Genomic DNA, 20,823 nt, shown 5'->3' with positions numbered 1-20,823 from the left:
TGGCAGACATGGTTGCTCTTTTAATAAGCAGCTTTCAAAATACAGGAAACTCATTTCTGTAGCAATTTGGTCCTCACAGATCAAGTAACCGCAGGGAAAATGTGCTTCTGGGCTATTTTAAAAAGCATACTGAATCCATTCAGATGAAAGACAGTGGCATGACGTTACAGATAAGTTGGGCTTCAAGGGCAATCATTACATAATTGACGAGTATTTTAGAACATTCTCTGAATTTCCTTAAGCATCCGTCTGACAGGGATAAATTACTTTTCAAACATTTTTTTTTTTTCTAATGGAAGAGGTAATGCACTTTACAATTAAACTATATAATTAAAAACCCACACTCATCAACTTGGTGACACATTCCATTCTAGGTGATTTCTAGTGTAATTGAGGAGAGCAGCGGCATTTTCGGGTAATTTTAATATCCCCAAGCACTGCAGGGAGAATATATTGAAGCGTAGCAAATCTAATGATGTGGATGGCATAATTTACGACGGAGATCTAGCGTCAATACCAGATTGCTCTAAAAATAACTCTTACATCAGACATCATTTGTCGCCCAGTATGTAATTTGTATGACCAAATGCTCTTTTTTACCATTTTTTACCACTATCTGAAGCTATCCAGGCACGATTCAAAGCAAAGGACATTTTTAGAATGCAAACAGACCGCCAACCACAAACCAAACATCAATGCCCAAAACACTGTCTTGCATCACATCCAGATCCAACAGCCGGTCTCCCTTATATGCAAAGCTGTATGTGGTTTGATCAAGCTGGTGATAAAATGAATGTGAGTTCAAAGAATAATGACAGGAATTCATATGTTTTAAGGCAAATCAATCCAGCAGCAATTTTGAATCAATTGTTGAATCATCTGCCAATGTTTAAAGACACATCTAGTGAAATTATTGTTTTCCATGATCCACCCTTTCTGGCCTTTATCATGAAAATAAAAGTTCAACCAAAAATGTAAATTCTATCACCTTTTGCTTCAACAAAAGAGGTATTTTGAATCATTTCTCTGCTATTTTGGACCCCACTGGTTTTTAATGTTTGAGCAAAAAGCGTTGGAACTCCAAAGAGTTTCATTAACATCACAGAAAAGCAGTTGGACTGGCAAAGGCTCCTATTCAGCCTGTTTTGCACATGAACCAGCAATCGATTCTGTGTGCCATCAAAGGTAAACTCACAGTATATTTTCAGCTTTGATGGCTATGTCTAAATTCATCCATAACTGGCCTATAACGCAATGATGGCATAGAGTCAGGGTTTCTATTCAAAAGATCAAGGAAAATGTAATTCCTTAAAGTAAGACCCCTTTAAATGGATTATACCATACACTTAGGGACAGATTTACTAACTGTCTTTTGGTGGTAAAATAGTACTGTCAAGATTTACTTAAGACGCACTGTAAAGAATAAGCACTAAAAAGGTGTGGACACGTTCTTTTTGTGCCTGACCTTATTGAATATGTTTTTGTAAGAGTTTCCTTTTCAGAGGCAAAATTTATTGGAGGAGAATATTAAAATGAATCACGAAATGTGATTTACTAATGTTTGCACTCGTCAAATTACTGGTATTTGCACCAAAAAAAGCACCTCTTGAAGCAGGTGGTAATTTGCTCTTGGCAGATTGCACCGGTCATTATGGAAATGATCTGGCTGCATCTGTGTTCTTTAATTTGTGCATTGTCAGTAAATCACATGCAGAAGTTTTCCCTCCCATCAGCGCTTTCATGAAATTGTGCTCTAACGCTAATTTGCCCTGTTTAGTAAATCTAGCCCTTATATTTTTAGTCAAGCATGTTCCAAAACAGTAATATTCCGCCCTACAAAGGCTAAGTGCAGTAACTACGCCAACACTAAAACTGAGAAAAATGTCTTTAAAGTTTTTACACCAGCCAGTCAAACGTGTTGTGGGTAGATTAGTGGTAATGCATTCATGTAATGCCTTCTTAGGTTGAAATTTTTTATAGATAAAAATCATGACAACTAATGTGACCTTTGACCACCAAAATGCAGATACTGCACTCTGCCTTTGGGATGACCTGAAAAAACTAAAACACTATTGCAAAAGCAAAAAGTATCTACAAACTAAATGTGTTCATCCAACTTTCTTGTTGTGTTTCTTACTACATGTTGATTGTTTTTAATAACTTTATTAGTTTTATTGATGTTTGCATGCTATGAATGTTACAATTGCTCAGTAGTAAGCCTCAATCTGGTTGCCACTTTGCTGAGGAGGCATAGCTAACTTTGCCTAACAATCTTAATTTACCAGAGCCAGCTAACATTTAAAGGAGTAACCGCTGTCACTACAATTGGATTAGCTGCCTGAAACGTGGAGAGATGTCCAAATCAAAAAACATTAACACGATTATAAATCGGATTATCATTACGTTGTAAGAGTGGATAATTGCCTTCAGTGAAGCAGTGCAGGTAGGCTTAAATGTTTGTTTAATTTGCTAGCGGCTGGCTAGTTAATGTAAAAAGATTATAAAGCTGTCATTTGCCTTGCTAGGAGTTATTATTTTGCTATCTTCCTTACCGCAGTATCTTCGGTGTCAAAGCTGGAAAACAAAGCTAGAAGGCAGTAACATCACTTACTGTGGTTTGCCTTGGTATTAATTTGGATTTTGTAGTTACTGCAATTTTGGTACTCTTGTTTCTCTGATATGGGACAAAATTGAACCAGGAGACTTTGCCACAAGACAAAACAGTTGTCACAAAGCCCATTTTAAGCCTTAACTCAATTTTGACCAAATGTGTAGTTACTGCGCTTTGCCTTTCGATGGCAGTACTGTTTAGTAAACTAGTTGAAAATAGGTTTTTGTCTGACAAACTAATAACTGATATGAAACATTTTCCCAACAGTTTTATATATACGACTTTAAATTAACCTTAATGTTAGGGGAACATTCTTCAAACCAAAAAGAGAACCTTCTATTAAATGAAAAAAAAAAAAAATGCTCCTGGCTAACTAACAGAATGTTCGAATGTATTTTCTGGGAACCAAAAATGTTAGCCGGGATAGTATCTATAAGTTAACTTATCTGAAGTTATGTTATTTTACAAAGAATAATTTAAAGGGGTCATATGATGTGGTTTCTTGTTTTCCTTTGTCTTTGGAGTGTTGCAAGCTGTTTGTGCATAGATAAGATCTGTAAAGTAACAAAGCTTAAAGTCTCAAACCCAAATAGATATTTATTATAAAAGTTAAAACTCAGCCACGTCTTCCTAAAATGGCTCATTCAAACACGCCCCCACATGTCCACGTCACAGCGTGGGTAGATTTGCATAACACCGCCCATATGTATATGGAAAGAAAAAAGGCATAACTTTTACCGGCTATAGTATTGTTGCAGCCACCATGTTGTGGAGATGCAGTGTGTTTCATTGCAAAAGTACTTTGTTTAGCCGTCCAAATGAGGACACAACTAGAAATCAGTGGTTAAGTTATATTTACAACACTGTTCCGAAACAGTACAACACAAATATTCGAGTGGGTGCTGCGCATTTTACGGAGTGTTTACTGAACCTGGGAGAGCAGCTTACAATGCCAACTGTACACAAAGGGTTAAGGCTATAAAGTGGGGCCGTTCCAATGTTGCAAGGACAGTCTGCACTTCTGTCTGATGGCCTGTAAGTACGTTTTCATATTTTAAGAATTTGTTTCTCGTTCTACGATCGAAAATGCAGACATGGTGTTACGTTTACGTGACGCAATACAACGCATAAAAAGACATCATGAGTTATTATAATCTGTAGTTATGTCCCCACTGGATGCTACAAATGCTTCATTTATAATGGGATTTATTGTTTCTGTCTTGTCGCGACGAGAAACTGCATCACAACATGGTTAGGGGCGTAACATTTCCTTCACACTCTTGAGGTATTCGGCCAACCACAACGCACCAGATAGCTGGCCAATCAGAGAACACCTCGCTTTTCATTAATGATGAGTTTTGTAAAAATCGAAGCGTTTTAGAAAGGTGGGGCAGAGAGGAGCATCAATAATGTACAGTATGTGAAAATAATGTTTTTTGAACCTCAAACCGCATAAACACATTGCATTACACCAAATACACCACATAATGCTCTTTTTAGCAACATCATATGACCCCCTTTAAAATGTTTTTCATTATTTTGTCAGAAGATAAAATATCTGATATATTGTGATATATTGAGATGCTGATAACACTTTTACATTTGTTAATATTAGTTAACTACATTTGTCACCGTGAACTAACAGTAAAAAACACTTCTGAAGCATTTATTAATCTAAGTTAATGTAATTTCAACAGTGTATCTGTAATGTTACTTAAAGGACCTAAACTAAGACAAACTAGCAATGAATATTTTTATTAACTAATATTAACAAAGATTAATACTGTGATTAATACTGTAATAAATGTATTACACATGGTTAGTTAATGTTAGGTAATGCATCAACCAATGCAACCTTACTGTAAAGTGTTACTGAGATGTGAATAGAAATGAAGAAAAGGGTAGAAAATAAATGTCCCAGAGTGACATGAAAGATTTGCCGCAGTGTCTTCTTGTCTTTTTCACACTGTGAGAGCAGAATAACAAGCAGAATATCTGATATTACTACCACAAGCAATATTATAATTCACTGACAATTAAAAATACAGCGTCACAGATAATTTACAACCCAGTTTATAAAAATGATTGATGATAATTATTCGTATAGCGCAATGTCTGATAGCATCTATCATAGCTCCCTGCTTATTACTTTACTGAGAGTAGATGGGCAAAGTTGCTGAACATTGTATAGGCATTGCATAAATGTGTTTGGTCAGATGTTTTGGAAGTGGCATTTTGAAATAAAGCTTTCCAGGAGGAGGTTGACCAAACTGTTAGTGTAATCTGTTAACAACGCACATTATATACCCATCTTTTTAGGCAAGTGCCAGAGAATGAGTGTCACATCATGAAATGTTTTTAATACGCCGGGACTTCAAAGAGCGTATTGTGAATCATTTGATTCAGAATGGGACTTCAATGCACCTATTGCCATTTATTTGATTCAGAGCGGGACTTCAATGCGTGTATTGCAAATCATTTGATTCAGAACGGGACTTCAGTGCACGTATTGCGAATCATTTGATTCAGAATGGGACTTCAGTGCTCATATTGCGAATCATTTGATTCAGAACGGGACTTTCATGTGTGTATTGATTCAGAACGGGACTTCAGTTCACGTATTGCAAATCATTTGATTCAGAACGAGACTTCAGTGCATGTATTACGAATCATTTGATTCAGAACGGGACTTCAGAGCAAGTATTGCGAGTCATTTGATTCAGAACGGGACTTCAATGCCCATATCGCGAATCATTTGATTCAGAACTGGACTTCAGTGCACGTATTGCAAATCATTTGATTCAGAACAGGACTTCAGTGCATGTATTGCGAATCATTTGATTCAGAATGGGACTTCAGTGCACAGAAGGACGAACTCCTTCTGCTCTCCCGGACAAATAAGGACTTCTCACACTCTGCTGCTCTGTGCTTCACGGAAACCTGGCTGAACGCGGCTATACCGGACAGCGCGATTCATCTACCGGGATATCAGCTGTTCAGAGGAGACCGCGATGCAGAATCGACGGGAAATCGCGCGGCGGCGGGACGTGCTTTTACATCAATGAGAGGTGGTGTACAGATGTAACAGTGTTAAAGAAAATATGCTGTTCTGATGTTGAAGCGCTTTTCATAAACTGTAAGCTGTTCTATTCGCCGCGAGAGTTTTGCTCGTTCATTCTCGTGAGTGTGTACATTCCACCGCAAGCGCACGTGAGCCTGGCGTTACAGAAACTGGCCGATCACATCACAGAGACAGAACAACAACACCCGGACTCTGTTTTAATCATTCTTGGGGATTTTAATAGAGCAAATCTCTCCCGTGAACTGCCAAAATACAGACAGCATGTCACATGTCCCACTAGAGACAGTAATATATTGGACCACTGTTACACCACAATAAGGAATGCATATCACTCTGTCTCACGGGCAGCTTTGGGACTCTCTGATCACTGCCTGGTTCATCTTATACCAACATACAGGCAAAAACTTAAATCTGCTAAACCTGTAGCAAAGTCTGTAAAGAGATGGACCAGCGAAACAGAGCAGGTTTTACAGGCATGTTTTGATTGTACTGATTGGAGTGTTTTTGAAGCTGCTGCTACTGATCTGGACGAGCTTACAGAGACTGTTACTTCATATATCAGTTTCTGTGAGGATTTATGCATTCCTACCAGGACTCGCTTAACTTACAACAACGACAAACCATGGTTCACTGCAAAACTCAGACAGCTTCGTCACGCCAAAGATGATTCTTATAGGAAAGGGGACAAAGTCTTGTATAAAGAGGCCAAATACACACTGGAAAAGGAGATCAAAGTGGCAAAGAGAAATTATTCCGAAAAGATAAGGAACCAATTTCATTCCAGTGACTCTTCATCAGTGTGGAAAGGTCTAAAACACATCACCAATTACAAGACATCATCCCCCAGCACTTTGCAGAATCAGCAGCTGGCAGACGACCTGAACGAGTTCTATTGTAGGTTTGAAAAAACACCATTTACACCTCCAACATCACCCCTCTCCCCCACTCCTGCAACTCCCATTCAAATCAGTGAAGATGAGGTGCGCAAGGTCTTCAAAAAGAACAAAAGAAGAAAGGCACCAGGCCCTGACGGTGTGACACCAACCTGTCTGAAAACCTGTGCTGACCAGCTGGCCCCCATTTTCTCACAGATCTTCAATAGGTCTTTGGAGTTGTGTGAAGTCCCCGCCTCTCTGAAACGCTCGGAAATCATCCCCATTCCAAAGAAACCCAAAATAACAGGACTTAACGACTACAGACCTGTGGCGCTAACATCTGTCGTCATGAAGTCGTTTGAAAAACTGGTTCTGGCTTATCTGAAGGACATCACCGGACCCTTACTGGACCCCCTGCAGTTTGCTTATCGAGCAAACAGGTCCGTAGATGATGCAGTGAACATGAGTCTACATTTCATACTGCAGCATCTGGACAAATCAGGGACTTACGCGGGGATACTGTTTGTGGACTTCAGTTCAGCCTTCAACACTATCATCCCAAACCTCCTCCTGCCCAAATAACTCAGCTCTCTGTGCCCACGTCAGTCTGTCAGTGGATCAACAGCTTCCTGACAGACAGGCAGCAGCTAGTGAGGCTGGGAAAATTCTCATCCAGCACCCGTACTATCAGCACTGGCGCCCCTCAGGGTTGTGTCCTCTCCCCACTGCTCTTCTCCCTGTATACTAATGACTGTACCTCCAAAGACCCCTCTGTCAAGCTCCTGAAGTTTGCAGACGACACCACACTTATCGGCCTCATTCAGGATGGTGACGAGTCTGCTTACAGACAGGAGGTAAAAGAGCTGGCTGTCTGGTGCAGTCATAACAACCTGGAGCTCAACACGCTCAAAACTGTGGAGATGATCATAGACTTCAGGAAAAAAAAACCCTGCTCTCCCCCCACTCACCATCATGAACAGCACTGTAAACACAGTGGAGTCATTCAGGTTCCTTGGAAATACCATCTCTCAGGACCTGAAGTGGGACATTCACATAGACTCCATTGTGAAAAAGGCCCAGCAGAGACTGTACTTCCTCCGCCAGCTGAGGAAGCTCAACCTGCCACAGGAACTGCTGAAACAGTTCTACTCTGCCATTATTGAATCTGTCCTCTGCACTTCAATTACCATCTGGTTCAGCTCAGCTACCAATTCTGATCTCAGAAGACTATGTCGGATAGTCCGGACTGCTGTACGAATCATTGGTACAACCCTCCCTACCCTTCAAGATCTCTACTTATCCAGAGTACGAAAAAGGGCTGCCAAAATTACTCTGGACCCCTCACATCCAGCACACTCGCTTTTTGAACTGTTACCATCCGGTCGGCGCTACAGAGCACTGAGCACTAGAACGACCAGACACCGAAACAGTTTCTTTCCTCAGGCAATCAATCTCATGAACACTTGATCGTGGAACATACAACACTATACACTCTTTATTCATTTTTCCGTTATTTATTTAAAGTACATACTTACTTCCATTCAAATGTCTTTGCTATTTTTGCACATTGTCTGTCTTGTATACTTGTATATTGTTCTTATTATAATATGTATCGTCTTGTCACTGTCATTCTGTAGCACTGTGGAGCTTCTGTCACAAAAACAAATTCCTAGTATGTGCAAACATACCTGGCAATAAAGCTCATTCTGATTCTGATTCTGATTCTGATCTTCAATAGGTCTTTGGAGTTGTGTGAAGTCCCCGCCTCTCTGAAACGCTCGGAAATCATCCCCATTCCAAAGAAACCCAAAATAACAGGACTTAACGACTACAGACCTGTGGCGCTAACATCTGTCGTCATGAAGTCGTTTGAAAAACTGGTTCTGGCTTATCTGAAGGACATCACCGGACCCTTACTGGACCCCCTGCAGTTTGCTTATCGAGCAAACAGGTCCGTAGATGATGCAGTGAACATGAGTCTACATTTCATACTGCAGCATCTGGACAAATCAGGGACTTACGCGGGGATACTGTTTGTGGACTTCAGTTCAGCCTTCAACACTATCATCCCAAACCTCCTCCTGCCCAAATAACTCAGCTCTCTGTGCCCACGTCAGTCTGTCAGTGGATCAACAGCTTCCTGACAGACAGGCAGCAGCTAGTGAGGCTGGGAAAATTCTCATCCAGCACCCGTACTATCAGCACTGGCGCCCCTCAGGGTTGTGTCCTCTCCCCACTGCTCTTCTCCCTGTATACTAATGACTGTACCTCCAAAGACCCCTCTGTCAAGCTCCTGAAGTTTGCAGACGACACCACACTTATCGGCCTCATTCAGGATGGTGACGAGTCTGCTTACAGACAGGAGGTAAAAGAGCTGGCTGTCTGGTGCAGTCATAACAACCTGGAGCTCAACACGCTCAAAACTGTGGAGATGATCATAGACTTCAGGAAAAAAAAACCCTGCTCTCCCCCCACTCACCATCATGAACAGCACTGTAAACACAGTGGAGTCATTCAGGTTCCTTGGAAATACCATCTCTCAGGACCTGAAGTGGGACATTCACATAGACTCCATTGTGAAAAAGGCCCAGCAGAGACTGTACTTCCTCCGCCAGCTGAGGAAGCTCAACCTGCCACAGGAACTGCTGAAACAGTTCTACTCTGCCATTATTGAATCTGTCCTCTGCACTTCAATTACCATCTGGTTCAGCTCAGCTACCAATTCTGATCTCAGAAGACTATGTCGGATAGTCCGGACTGCTGTACGAATCATTGGTACAACCCTCCCTACCCTTCAAGATCTCTACTTATCCAGAGTACGAAAAAGGGCTGCCAAAATTACTCTGGACCCCTCACATCCAGCACACTCGCTTTTTGAACTGTTACCATCCGGTCGGCGCTACAGAGCACTGAGCACTAGAACGACCAGACACCGAAACAGTTTCTTTCCTCAGGCAATCCATCTCATGAACACTTGATCGTGGAACATACAACACTATACACTCTTTATTCATTTTTCCGTTATTTATTTAAAGTACATACTTACTTCCATTCAAATGTCTTTGCTATTTTTGCACATTGTCTGTCTTGTATACTTGTATATTGTTCTTATTATAATATGTATCGTCTTGTCACTGTCATTCTGTAGCACTGTGGAGCTTCTGTCACAAAAACAAATTCCTAGTATGTGCAAACATACCTGGCAATAAAGCTCATTCTGATTCTGATTCTGATTCTGATATTGCGAATCATTTGATTCAGAACAGGACTTCAGTGCATGTATTGCGAATCATTTGATTCAGAATGGGACTTCAGTGCGCGTATTGCGAATCATTTGAGTCAGAACAGGACTTCAGTGCGTGTATTGCGAATCATTTGATTCAGAATGGGACTTCAGTGCGCATATTGCGAATCATTTGATTCAGAACAGGACTTCAGTGCATGTATTGTGAATCATTTGATTCATAATGGGACTTCAGTGCGCGTATTGCGAATCATTTGATTCAGAATGGGACTTCAGTGCGCGTATTGCGAATCATTTGATTCAGAACAGGACTTCAGTGCGTGTATTGCGAATCATTTGATTCAGAACAGGACTTCAGTGCACGTATTGTGAATCATTTGATTCAGAACAGGACTTCAGTGCGTGTATTGCGAATCATTTGATTCAGAATGGGACTTCAGTGCGCGTATTGCGAATCATTTGATTCAGAACGGGACTTTAAAGCGTGTATTGATTCACGAATCATTTGATTTAGATCGGGACAGGTTCGTGGGATGTTTTATCCCCACCTTGGATAAAAATAATTCAGCAGAGGCAGGGATGCATAGACCAGAGGGGGGTAAATCTTATTTACTCTTATACATTCCCTTTTACAATCTGGGAAAAATCTCCTTTGCGTCTCTAATCCAAAAAGTCATTACTGGAAGGTGGCTTTATTTCTCTGACCGTGTCAGGAAGCTCGACTTGACCTGTGTAATGCTGGATTTAATGCAGCTAAGGATTAAATGACAAGGGTTGGTCATTTCATCCTCTAGTCAGTAATCTTTGCAGATAGACTGCCTCCTCTAAAAATGCACAAAGCATATCTGGAGTTCTTCAGGGAATCAACACCCAGTAGCAGCTCTTATCTTCTGTTTCTCTTTCAAAAGCCTCCTCGTTCAAATGTGGTGCCCTCATTTCCAGCACCACACTTCTGTGCTCAATTCTCAAATGGAAAGTTAATACGCAGGAAAGGGATTGTGGGTACATTGTTACTGGGACGTTATATAGGAAGTGGTCTTAAACTGAGATTGTCAGTTCAATAACAGACACTTTAGTCGTAAAAAGTTAGAAATGACGTCGGAAAATAGCTCATTTGGAGCCATATCAAAAAATCTACAAGCCATTTTAACCCCTCAAGGTGTGATGTTGCATCCAAACCATCATCTATTAATGAATAAATTGGTTTGTTGACATGAATTCAAGCACTTTCAGCAGTGTCCTGTGGTGTGACCTGCTGTAAACTATTTTCAACAACATTTTTTCAATTTGTTTATAATTATTCTACATGCAACTTTTATGGTCTCATATTATTTGAAAGGCTACACTGAATATTTATGCTTTGTACATTTATTTGCAACACCACAGGACAATTTATTATAAATTAGTGAAGGCAAAAGGTGATTCAATGGTAAAAAAAATAATAATAATAAAAAACAGAACCTACTATATACACTTCAACTTATGCAGATATGTATTTTAACCTAAAATGGTGATGTTAAAAAATCATGAATCATAGACATGTTAATGCAAACTACCTATTTGTTAATTGTTCATTTCAGCACTACTTATGATTATTTCTAAGACTATTTAAAATAAAATAATGATGCAGCTTTACATTGGACATTTAACTAAAATTATTCAAAATTATAACACTGTGCACAGTATTGTTATAGGAATGTACATACAGCAGTCCATCAGATACCACATGTACTGGTACAATCACACAGACCACAATCTGTGATATTTACATTTAGTCATTTAGCAGACGCTTTTATCCAAAGCGACTTCGAATGAGGACAATAGAGGCAATCAAAACCAACAAAAGAGCAATAATATGTAAGTCCTATGACAAGTCTCGTTTAGCCCAATGCAGTATACATAGCACGTATGTATTTTTAATAATAAATAAAAAGAAAACAAGTATATAGAATAGAAAAAGAATAGAGAACACTAGTGTTAGATGGTATTTTTAATAAAAATGAAAGTATAGAAAAAGAATAGAATTTACAATCATCACCTAATTTGATATAATAATTTTTGTGGGTTAATGGTTTAAAAGGACATACAGTATTCTTTGGTTACTTACAAAATTGCCATTAGCATACATGACATTATATACAGTTTATATCCCCTTTTAGAATTTTTTATCAAAATAAGAGGGATCTTACAAAATGCATGTTATTGTTTATTTAGTACTGACCTGTAGAAGATATTTCACATAAAAGAGTTACACATAGTCCACAAGAGAAAATAATAGTTGAATTGATAAAAATGACCCTGTTCAAATGTTTTCATGCCCTTGATTCTTAATTCCTACCCATCCATAGCTGTCTTTTTGTTTAGTGATAGTTGTTCATGAGTCCCTTGTTTGTCCTTCATGTCCCACAAATTCTTTGGTTTTCCAGCATTTTTGTGTATTTGAACCCTTTTCAACAACGACCGTATGATTTTGAGATCCAGATCTATTACAGAAGGTTCAAACACTCACTGATGCTCCAGAAGGAAAAAACATGCATTAAGAGTGGTGAAAACATTTTGAATTTAAAGATCAGGGTAAATTTAACTTATTTAACTATTTTTTTTCTTATGCTAATCTTCTTTAGCCTGTAAATGAAAAAATATGATATTTAGGCAAAATAAGAAAAATTTACACATCTCCTTTCTGTTCAAAAGTTTTCACCCTCCTGCTCTAAATGTATGGCTTTTCCTTCTGGAGCATCAGTGAGCATTTGAACTTTCTGTAATAGTTGTATATTGAGTTCTTCAGTTGTTCTCAGTGTGAAAAGATGGCTCTTAAATTCATACAGTCACTGTTGGAAAGGGTTCAAATACACCAAAATGCTAGAAAACCAAAGAATTTGTGGGACCTGAAGGATTATTCTGAAGAACAGCAGGCAGGTTAACTGTTCAGGACAAACAAGGGACTCATGAACAACTATCTAAGCAAAAAAACAAACAAACAAAAAAAAACAGCTAGATTGTTCAAATAACAGCACAGTATTAAGAATTAAGTGTATGTAAACTTTTGAAAAGGGTCATTTTTATCAATTCAATTATTATTTTCTCTTTTAGACTAAATGTTAACATCTTTTATGTGTAATATCTTCTTCAGGTCAGTATTAAATAAACGATAACATGCATTTTGTATGATACCTCTTTTATATTTTGATAAAATAATTAACATTTTGCAGATTCTGAAAGGGGGATGTAAACTTTTGACCTCAATTGTAACAAGCCTTAAATGTATGGTGTCTACTACAGTTAAAAGACGTAACTCTCTCTATTTCAATTATTCAAACCACATCATCTAATATGTAAATAATTATATTTGTAATATAGATGTTGAATATTGAAGTAAAAGAAATTGCATGTGCATTTGAACACTGTCTTCACAGAGATAAACTTGCATTTGTGATTCTAAAAATGGGTCAGTCTTTGATGTGATAAATAGGATAAATAGGAAGACTTCAAAAACGAGAATCAAACAAACTCAGTCCAAGTATGAAATTCTAGTTTTCACAGTTCAACGTATTCTACATTATAGGGCTGGGCGATATGGCTGAAAACTATATCACGATATCAGTGTTTCATATCGATCGATATCGATAATTATTGATTTTTTTTATGACCCATTTAAAATAAGGACCAGGAGAAATATATATTACATTCAAACATTTTTATTTTAAACTTAACCTTCCTCTGATCATAATAACCTCATTTATTAAGACATAAATCTCAACAACCCTGGAAAACTTAAATAATTAAAATGTAAACATAAGTCTAAAGTCACAATATACACTTAATTGTCTCTTAATCCTCAATTCAAACCCCATTCATTGTCGATGAAGTGAATGGTCAAGCTAATGTATGGCCCAGAAGTACGGCTTGACCACAGGTCAGAGGTTGTTGCAAAGTACTTGGCTGATAATATTTATTGCTGCACAGATTGCTGGTTGCCAGTAGCCAACGTTACTTCTTTCCCGGTACTTTAGCCTACTTTGTGTAATAACGAAAACATTTATTTCAGTGAAAAAATAAGTCCAAATCTTTCAACATTTTGAACAATAGGGCCCTACAATCTTTTGCTTTTTTCAGAAATTCTTGTTTTCATTTTCCTGATAATCAAATGAAAGCAAAATCACTGCTTAAATAAAAATAAAAGGAGCTTTACTGTTAAAATTAATACATAGAAGAAAAATTATATTCAGTTAAAAAAAGTTTAATAATAATAGTATTTTTTCAACAATTAAGTGGTGACTCTTTTTTATATAATTTTTTTTATCATATATATTGTTTTATGTAAATTATTTAAATGTGAACATATAAACACCTACATTATACTGTACAAAGTAATACAAGACTAATATTGTTTTGTTACACGTTAAACCGCACTTTTATTTTGACAGGTTGCCGTGAAGTTTCAGTGTGTAATACAGTATGAATGATGCTAGTTTCACTAATGAAACGGTAAAATTGACAAGTGACTCTCACAGCAGCTTTTGTCTGTTCATGTGAGATGCAAAGGCCAAAAATTAGCGGGAGCGTCACGTGTGCAGTATGCGTGTAGTGAAAATAAAACGCGTCTCCTCCATTCATACATAAAGAGGCAAACGGAACATGCAGGATTCATATTGAAACGGTCTTTTTGCATTTCAGTTTTCACAGACACTAGTCCATATCGCGATCTGAATTAATTAACAGACCAACTTTTGATTTATTGGTCCAAAAATCGACGAATTCCGCGGCATTCCGCCCTAAAGTAAAGTCCGTTTTTATGAATGGAGTCCGCGATCTCGTCTGTGAGGAGACATTGTAAACGCGCGATCATGTAGAGACAGAAATCACATGCCGTCGTGTAAATAAGATAAATAACACAAGGCTATTTAGTTTGTATAATACAACAACAAGGGCCCGTTCTGTAGGAAAGATAACCTTAACTTCTATTGTGATCTGGCGCTATATAGAAAATAAAATTAACTGGACGTTAAAGGGGGGCTGGGCAGGCCGACGAAGAATACAAAATATCGAACGTTTTATCGAACACATTTTTTATTGATATCGATCTCTTGTCTATCGCGATATATATCGTTATCGTTTTATCGCCCAGCCCTACTACATTATGACAGTTGTTTGTGAGACAATGATTTCTGCGTGCGTGTGTGTGTGTGTGTGTGTGTGTGTGTGTGTGTGTTGTCCTAGTTATTAACATAATTACTGGTATGTGTTTTTTTGACCTTTATATTCTCCAATATCCTGTTTTCATGCACATACCTGTGGTGCCAGCTCCCCATTGGTGATGATCCTGGCAATGAGACTCCATTTCCTGTTGCTGGTGGCGTTATGGATCATCTTCTTCCTGAGTAGCTCACCCACTGAGACATATTCAAAGCCATAACGCTCAGCAATCTTCAGACACTGTGTACCTTTACCGCTGCCCGGGCCACCTGTTTGGAAAGATAGTGGGGAGACTTATGAACCCATACTGACTCACTCGCAGACACCCACATATATGCAGACACTGCAAAAAAGCATATTTCGAGAGTAAATGCAGCCATTATGCAAGATGCTGTCAGGTTCAAACACAATTTCATATGGCTTTTAACATTTCAGCAAAGACGTTAATGTAGAGTATTTGTAGTCATTTTAGACAGCTCATCTATTTGTGCTCTGTAAAAGAAAGCAGAATTTACCAACTCCACTTGATACATTATAGAATGAATCAGTGGTTTGAAACAATTGGTTAAGTGAATAATTCAATGACTCACTCAAACAGACAGTCAATTGGTTTGTTCCTGGACAGTTTTAAATGTTGAATGAATAATAAACATGACTCACTCATACAGACAATCAATTTTGTTCCTGAATGAGGTTTTAATGAATCTGTTGAACGAATGATTCAATGACTCATTCATAGACAGTCACTTCATCACATCACCACCTATAGGCGTAACAATGTAACCTGCATAAAGAGTCACTAAAAAATCCCCACCACTAATACACAGACCAATGGTTTGTCTATTCCAATATAGACAAGGCATTGGTTATTAGTATTGGGTATCACATCAGTATCAGTATCATTTTTAGCCGCTGAAATACATATCGGAATGTTTTTAAAACCCTGAAAATTTTCATAAACAAAATAGAAAGCCGAGCAGTGATGGGAAACAATTACTGAGGTACAGCTAATATCTCAATAAGATAATATTGCAAGTGGGAGGTCACTTGACTGTTGGGATACGCACATTATTTGCTTGTGGGTTACATTCAGCCCAGATAGCGTTTCCTTTGCAAATGACATCAGTCAATTTAAAGAGACATGCATGCTGTTCAGGGAAGTCTGATAAGGCAGGAGGGAAATGTACAAATATCAGATATCTCTGTCTGAACTATTAGCATCCCTAGTACTCAGCGTCCCTGTTTACAGCAGGTATCCATCTCAAATGCATCCCCGGTGGACACATGTAATTGGATTTTGATGAGGGGGTGGTCTCTGATTTCGTGATCACATCATTTATTATGTCAGTGTGTTACTGCATACTGATCAGGAAAGTCAATACTGCTGCTCTTAAATATCGCTTACTTGAATTTTAATCTAATCACAAACACAACCATTTGAACAGAATGCTCATATATTTGAATATATAATGATATAATAATATAATATAATAATATAATAATATATTAATATATAATAATATATTAATATATATATATATATATATATATATATATATATATATTCTGTCTAATAAAACAACCCAACATATTTTGTTTATTTCTTTATTGTTTATTTACATTCTTTATTGTTTATTTTGTTATTTAGACATAACAACATAAAAAAAAATGATTTTCATTTTGAATTTTCAAAAGTTTATCTAAGTCTATTTATTTACTCAACTATAAGTGAGAGTTAGATAATGACAATGGTAATCTAAAGGCAAAAATATGGTAGGTAAGCAGGCAAAATGATTTTTTTTTTATTCTATATTAGCCAATTTTAGGAAATGTAATAGTTTATTTATTCATTTCTGTATCACTTTATTCATTATCTGTATCCCTGCACATCATAACTGTTCTTCCCCTCACAAAAATTTCTGATCAGATGGTCACACATAATTTGTTTAAAACTCTTGCTTTTAATTATAGACAAGTGAGTTTGAGTGACTTCTGTTATTCTGTCATGTATTAGTTCAATACACACTCTACAGGTTAAAAAAATTGGAATTGTAAGATGTAAGATAACAAAGGCTGCGTTTATTTAATCAAAGATACAGTAAACACAGTAATATTATAAAATATTATTACAATTTAAAGTAACAGAAATCATCCTACAGGCAAGCCAAAAATAATCCATACACCAAATATAATTTTTGATATTTTTTTTACTAGTGGGAGCAGGACACTAGAGTTCATTTATGTAGGTGAGGATAGCAAAATAAAGCAAACTGTGACATATTATACCCAAAAATTCTTTATACAGTGGACTACCAATAAAATTCATAAAAATATGGGACCAAAATTTTAGTTTGACACTTCTGACCATGTTTTGTTACATACCTTTATATCAAAGTTATCTGACATTATCAAGATGAATTTGTTCTGACAAAGTTTAACTCTTGAGTTCTTGTCATATTTTATTACCATTTTCTAAACTATAGCGAATTAACTGTGATAATCTGAGAAATTTTGAAGGTGTCTGAATAAATTTTGGTTTGACTGTAATTCATTTGTGATTATCAAGATGGATTTTTTTTGACAGTTTAACTCTTGAGTTCTTGTCTTATTTTATTACCATTTTTTAAACTATAGCGAATAAACTGTAATAATGTGAGAAATGCTGAAGGTGTCTGAATAAATTTTGATTGACTGTATATGCCTATTTGGTGTTTCTTATTATTATCATTATCAAAATTATACATTTTTCAGGATTGTTTGACAAATAGCATTCATTTAAAATAAAATAAAAATAATATTACTAATCTTTTCTATCACTTTTGATCAATTTAATGCATTCTTTCTAAATAAAAGTACAGTAGTCAACATTTGAAGTGGATCAAAACCTTTCATCAAAGTTGACTACTATATTAATTTCTTAATACTTGCAGGGAAAACACACGTATGCATGGTATTTTCATGCAAATAAAAACAGAAACCAGATTCAAGAGCACGTACACAAACACGTACGCCTGTTTTTCTCCATTAACCTGGTATCTATAATGACGTACTCCGTTTTTGGGCTTACCTATAATGAGGATGACTTTAGGTCTGGGTCTAGATGGGTCAAACACTTCATATTCCTCTATGAGCTCTGCTGTCTCAGACAAGTCTGAGTCACTCTCTATGGAAAACTGGTTGATGGGTGGGAGGCGCTCGTATCTCCGATAGGGGAAGTTGGGGCTGTCCGGGAGAACTGCATGGAAGAATGCAAATAGTTAGTCATGAGAGTCTCTGATACATTGCACAAAGTTCACAGGAAATCCCATGATAGTATATCACTTGAAAAAATAGGTTTCCTTTAGAACACAAACTCAATATGTTTTACTGTACAAGTACTTTGCATTTATTTGCCTTTTTGTATTGCCTCGAGGTGGGTAGAACAATGTTGCCCAGCACAAAGACAGGAAAGCCCCTACCGATGGTTGCCATGCTCTTAACAACACCCAAATAATAATGAGCCTGCTGTGCAATACACAGCAACACAGCAGCTTGTGGCAAGTTCTAGTTTGCATGAATTTCAGCATTGCCTACAATTTGTTGCGTCGGCTGATGACAACACCTCCTACTCACCATTGCGGAAAAAAGAGCGGCGTGACTGCCCACCATTGAGAGGTGGTAACGACTTCTTTTCCTGTCCGACGAACGTGTCCCACCGAACTTTGTCAGTCCCGCCAAGCTCCCTCACCTTCTTAAGGCAGGTCTCGAGATAGTCTATAGGGTCATCCGGTCGGTAGTACATCAGACCAGTCAGCAGACTCTGTGAAACCAGTCACAAATCAGAAAGGTGTACTGTGTTTATCTGTCCACTGTAAATACAGGGCAACATGCATTATAGGCAATGTTAATTATTTCTAAACGTTATTATTTATGTTATACAATATTAAATGTATAAATTTATCAAATATGTGACCCTGGATCACAAAACCAGTCATAAGTAGCACGGGGTATATTTGTACCAATAGCCAACAATACATTGTATGGGTCAAAAATCATTAGGATATTAAATAAAGATCATGCTCAATGAATATGTTTTGTACATTTCCTACCATAGATGTTTTATATTTTTTGCACCCTCAGATTCCAGATTTTCAAATAACTGTATCTCGGCCAAATATTGCCCTATCCTAACAAACCATAAATCAATGGAAAGTTTATTATGTATTATTTCAGATGATGTACAAATCTCAATAATAATAAAAAAAAAGACCTAAATGACTGTTTTGTGGTTCAGGGTCACATCTTAGATTAAATTAATCTAAAATAAAAACTAAATTATGTTATATTAATAAAATAACTATGATAGTAGCAATAAATGATTTGCTGATATATTGCAAATAGTTGTATCTCGGCCAAATATTGTCCTATCCTAACAAACCGTAAATCAATGGAAAGTTTATGATGTATTATTTCCGATTATGTATAAATCTCAATTTTTTAAAAAAAATGACCTTAATGACTGGCTTTGTGGTTCAGGGTCACATCTTAGATTAAATTAATCTAAAATAAAAAAAAAAATAATTTTATATTAATAAAATAACTATGATAGTAGCAATAAATGATTTCTGCTATTAATGGAAAGCTGATATATTGCAGCGTGACACTATTTAAAATGACTTCAAAGCTTTTTGTTCATTCTTTTAGAATTATTATGCATGATCATTTTATGACCCCCTTTAGCGACTACACATTGAAAACTCATAAAAATTCATTTGTTACACCACAGGACAGTTTAAAATGAACTAGTGAAGGCAAAGGGTGATTCAAATGGTGCAAAACAAATTGTGAAGACTGAGAGCTTGTAAAATATACAAATTTCTATAGATTTAATATGTAATATGTAATCTAAATCGTCCCCATCTTCCCAGGATATTCCACACCAACTCTCTAACTTTTTTGTTTCATAAATGCCCCCCTGGGACAGCACTAACAGTTTAAAGAGAGGTATTGACTCCAGAATTACATTGTTCACGAAACAACAATGAAATAATAATAGGTCACTGTAAAACTGGCTTGAAAACAGTCATTAAATACGCCTGTTAAACGCTGTTATTTCTTATGACACTTGACTCTGATGAAGCATGTGTAGGCTTCTGACAGCACGCCTACCATAATAAACAACGATGGACATTCAGCGATGTTGACTCGCATTTCAGACACGATCGACATCTTCAGCTTTGTGCGTAAAAACGCACACACTGGCGACTATACGCACATATATAACCCTTGATCATTTCCATATAATCTAATCAAATGCAACACTCAACAACTCAGTTTGCATTATTTACAACATGCACGTACCTTCAAAATGAATCATTAGCTTTTTATCATGAATCATCAACTTTAATCAGCTAACCTTTTTCATAATCAGCATTGCTTTTCAATACTGATTGCCAGGAGTCGGACATATCAGTTTTACATATCACATTTAATGCAAGTAGCCTAACTTCTTCGTGTCATCCTTCATTTGTAACAGCTAATGTGGACGCATCTTCTTTAGGATTCAACAGAACAAAAGTTCACACACGCAAATGCTCACCTCAAACAGTTGTGGTATCTCTCTCCTGGAGAGATACTCCTTCGCATCGTTGGTGTTCATATCTGTTTCGGGAAAACTATCGATCCTGTTGCGTTGAGTGTTGAATGTATTCTGTTGCAGGTTCACGAATCCGTGATGTTGTTGCGATCTTAACGCATTCTCCAAGTGCCCACTAAACTAGGTGGATAAAGAAAGCTACACTCTCAGTAAACCGTTGTGCCTGTTACATGCTGTTTC

General features: G+C 37.2%; 1 protein-coding gene across 1 annotated transcript in view; it reads right to left on the bottom strand.

Annotated features, from left to right (window-relative positions):
- The window catches only part of ak5 (adenylate kinase 5), a 118,490-nt gene extending 97,673 nt beyond the window's left edge, over positions 1-20,817 (bottom strand). Inside the window, exons 1-4 of the mRNA XM_073849149.1 lie at positions 20,587-20,817; positions 18,621-18,807; positions 18,076-18,243; positions 15,105-15,277 (exon numbers count right to left, since the gene is read on the bottom strand). Coding sequence (XP_073705250.1) covers positions 15,105-15,277; positions 18,076-18,243; positions 18,621-18,807; positions 20,587-20,646 — 588 coding nt within the window. The 5' untranslated portion in view covers positions 20,647-20,817. The remainder of the gene's footprint in view (positions 1-15,104; positions 15,278-18,075; positions 18,244-18,620; positions 18,808-20,586) is intronic.
- Between the last annotated feature and the right edge of the window lie 6 nt (positions 20,818-20,823).

The sequence above is a fragment of the Garra rufa genome, chromosome 10 (genome assembly GCF_049309525.1).
Source record: "Garra rufa chromosome 10, GarRuf1.0, whole genome shotgun sequence".
NCBI classification, from domain to species: domain Eukaryota; kingdom Metazoa; phylum Chordata; class Actinopteri; order Cypriniformes; family Cyprinidae; genus Garra; species Garra rufa.
The sequence above is the reverse complement of the archived record's forward strand: the minus strand, read 5'-3'. Positions and strand labels throughout refer to the sequence as shown.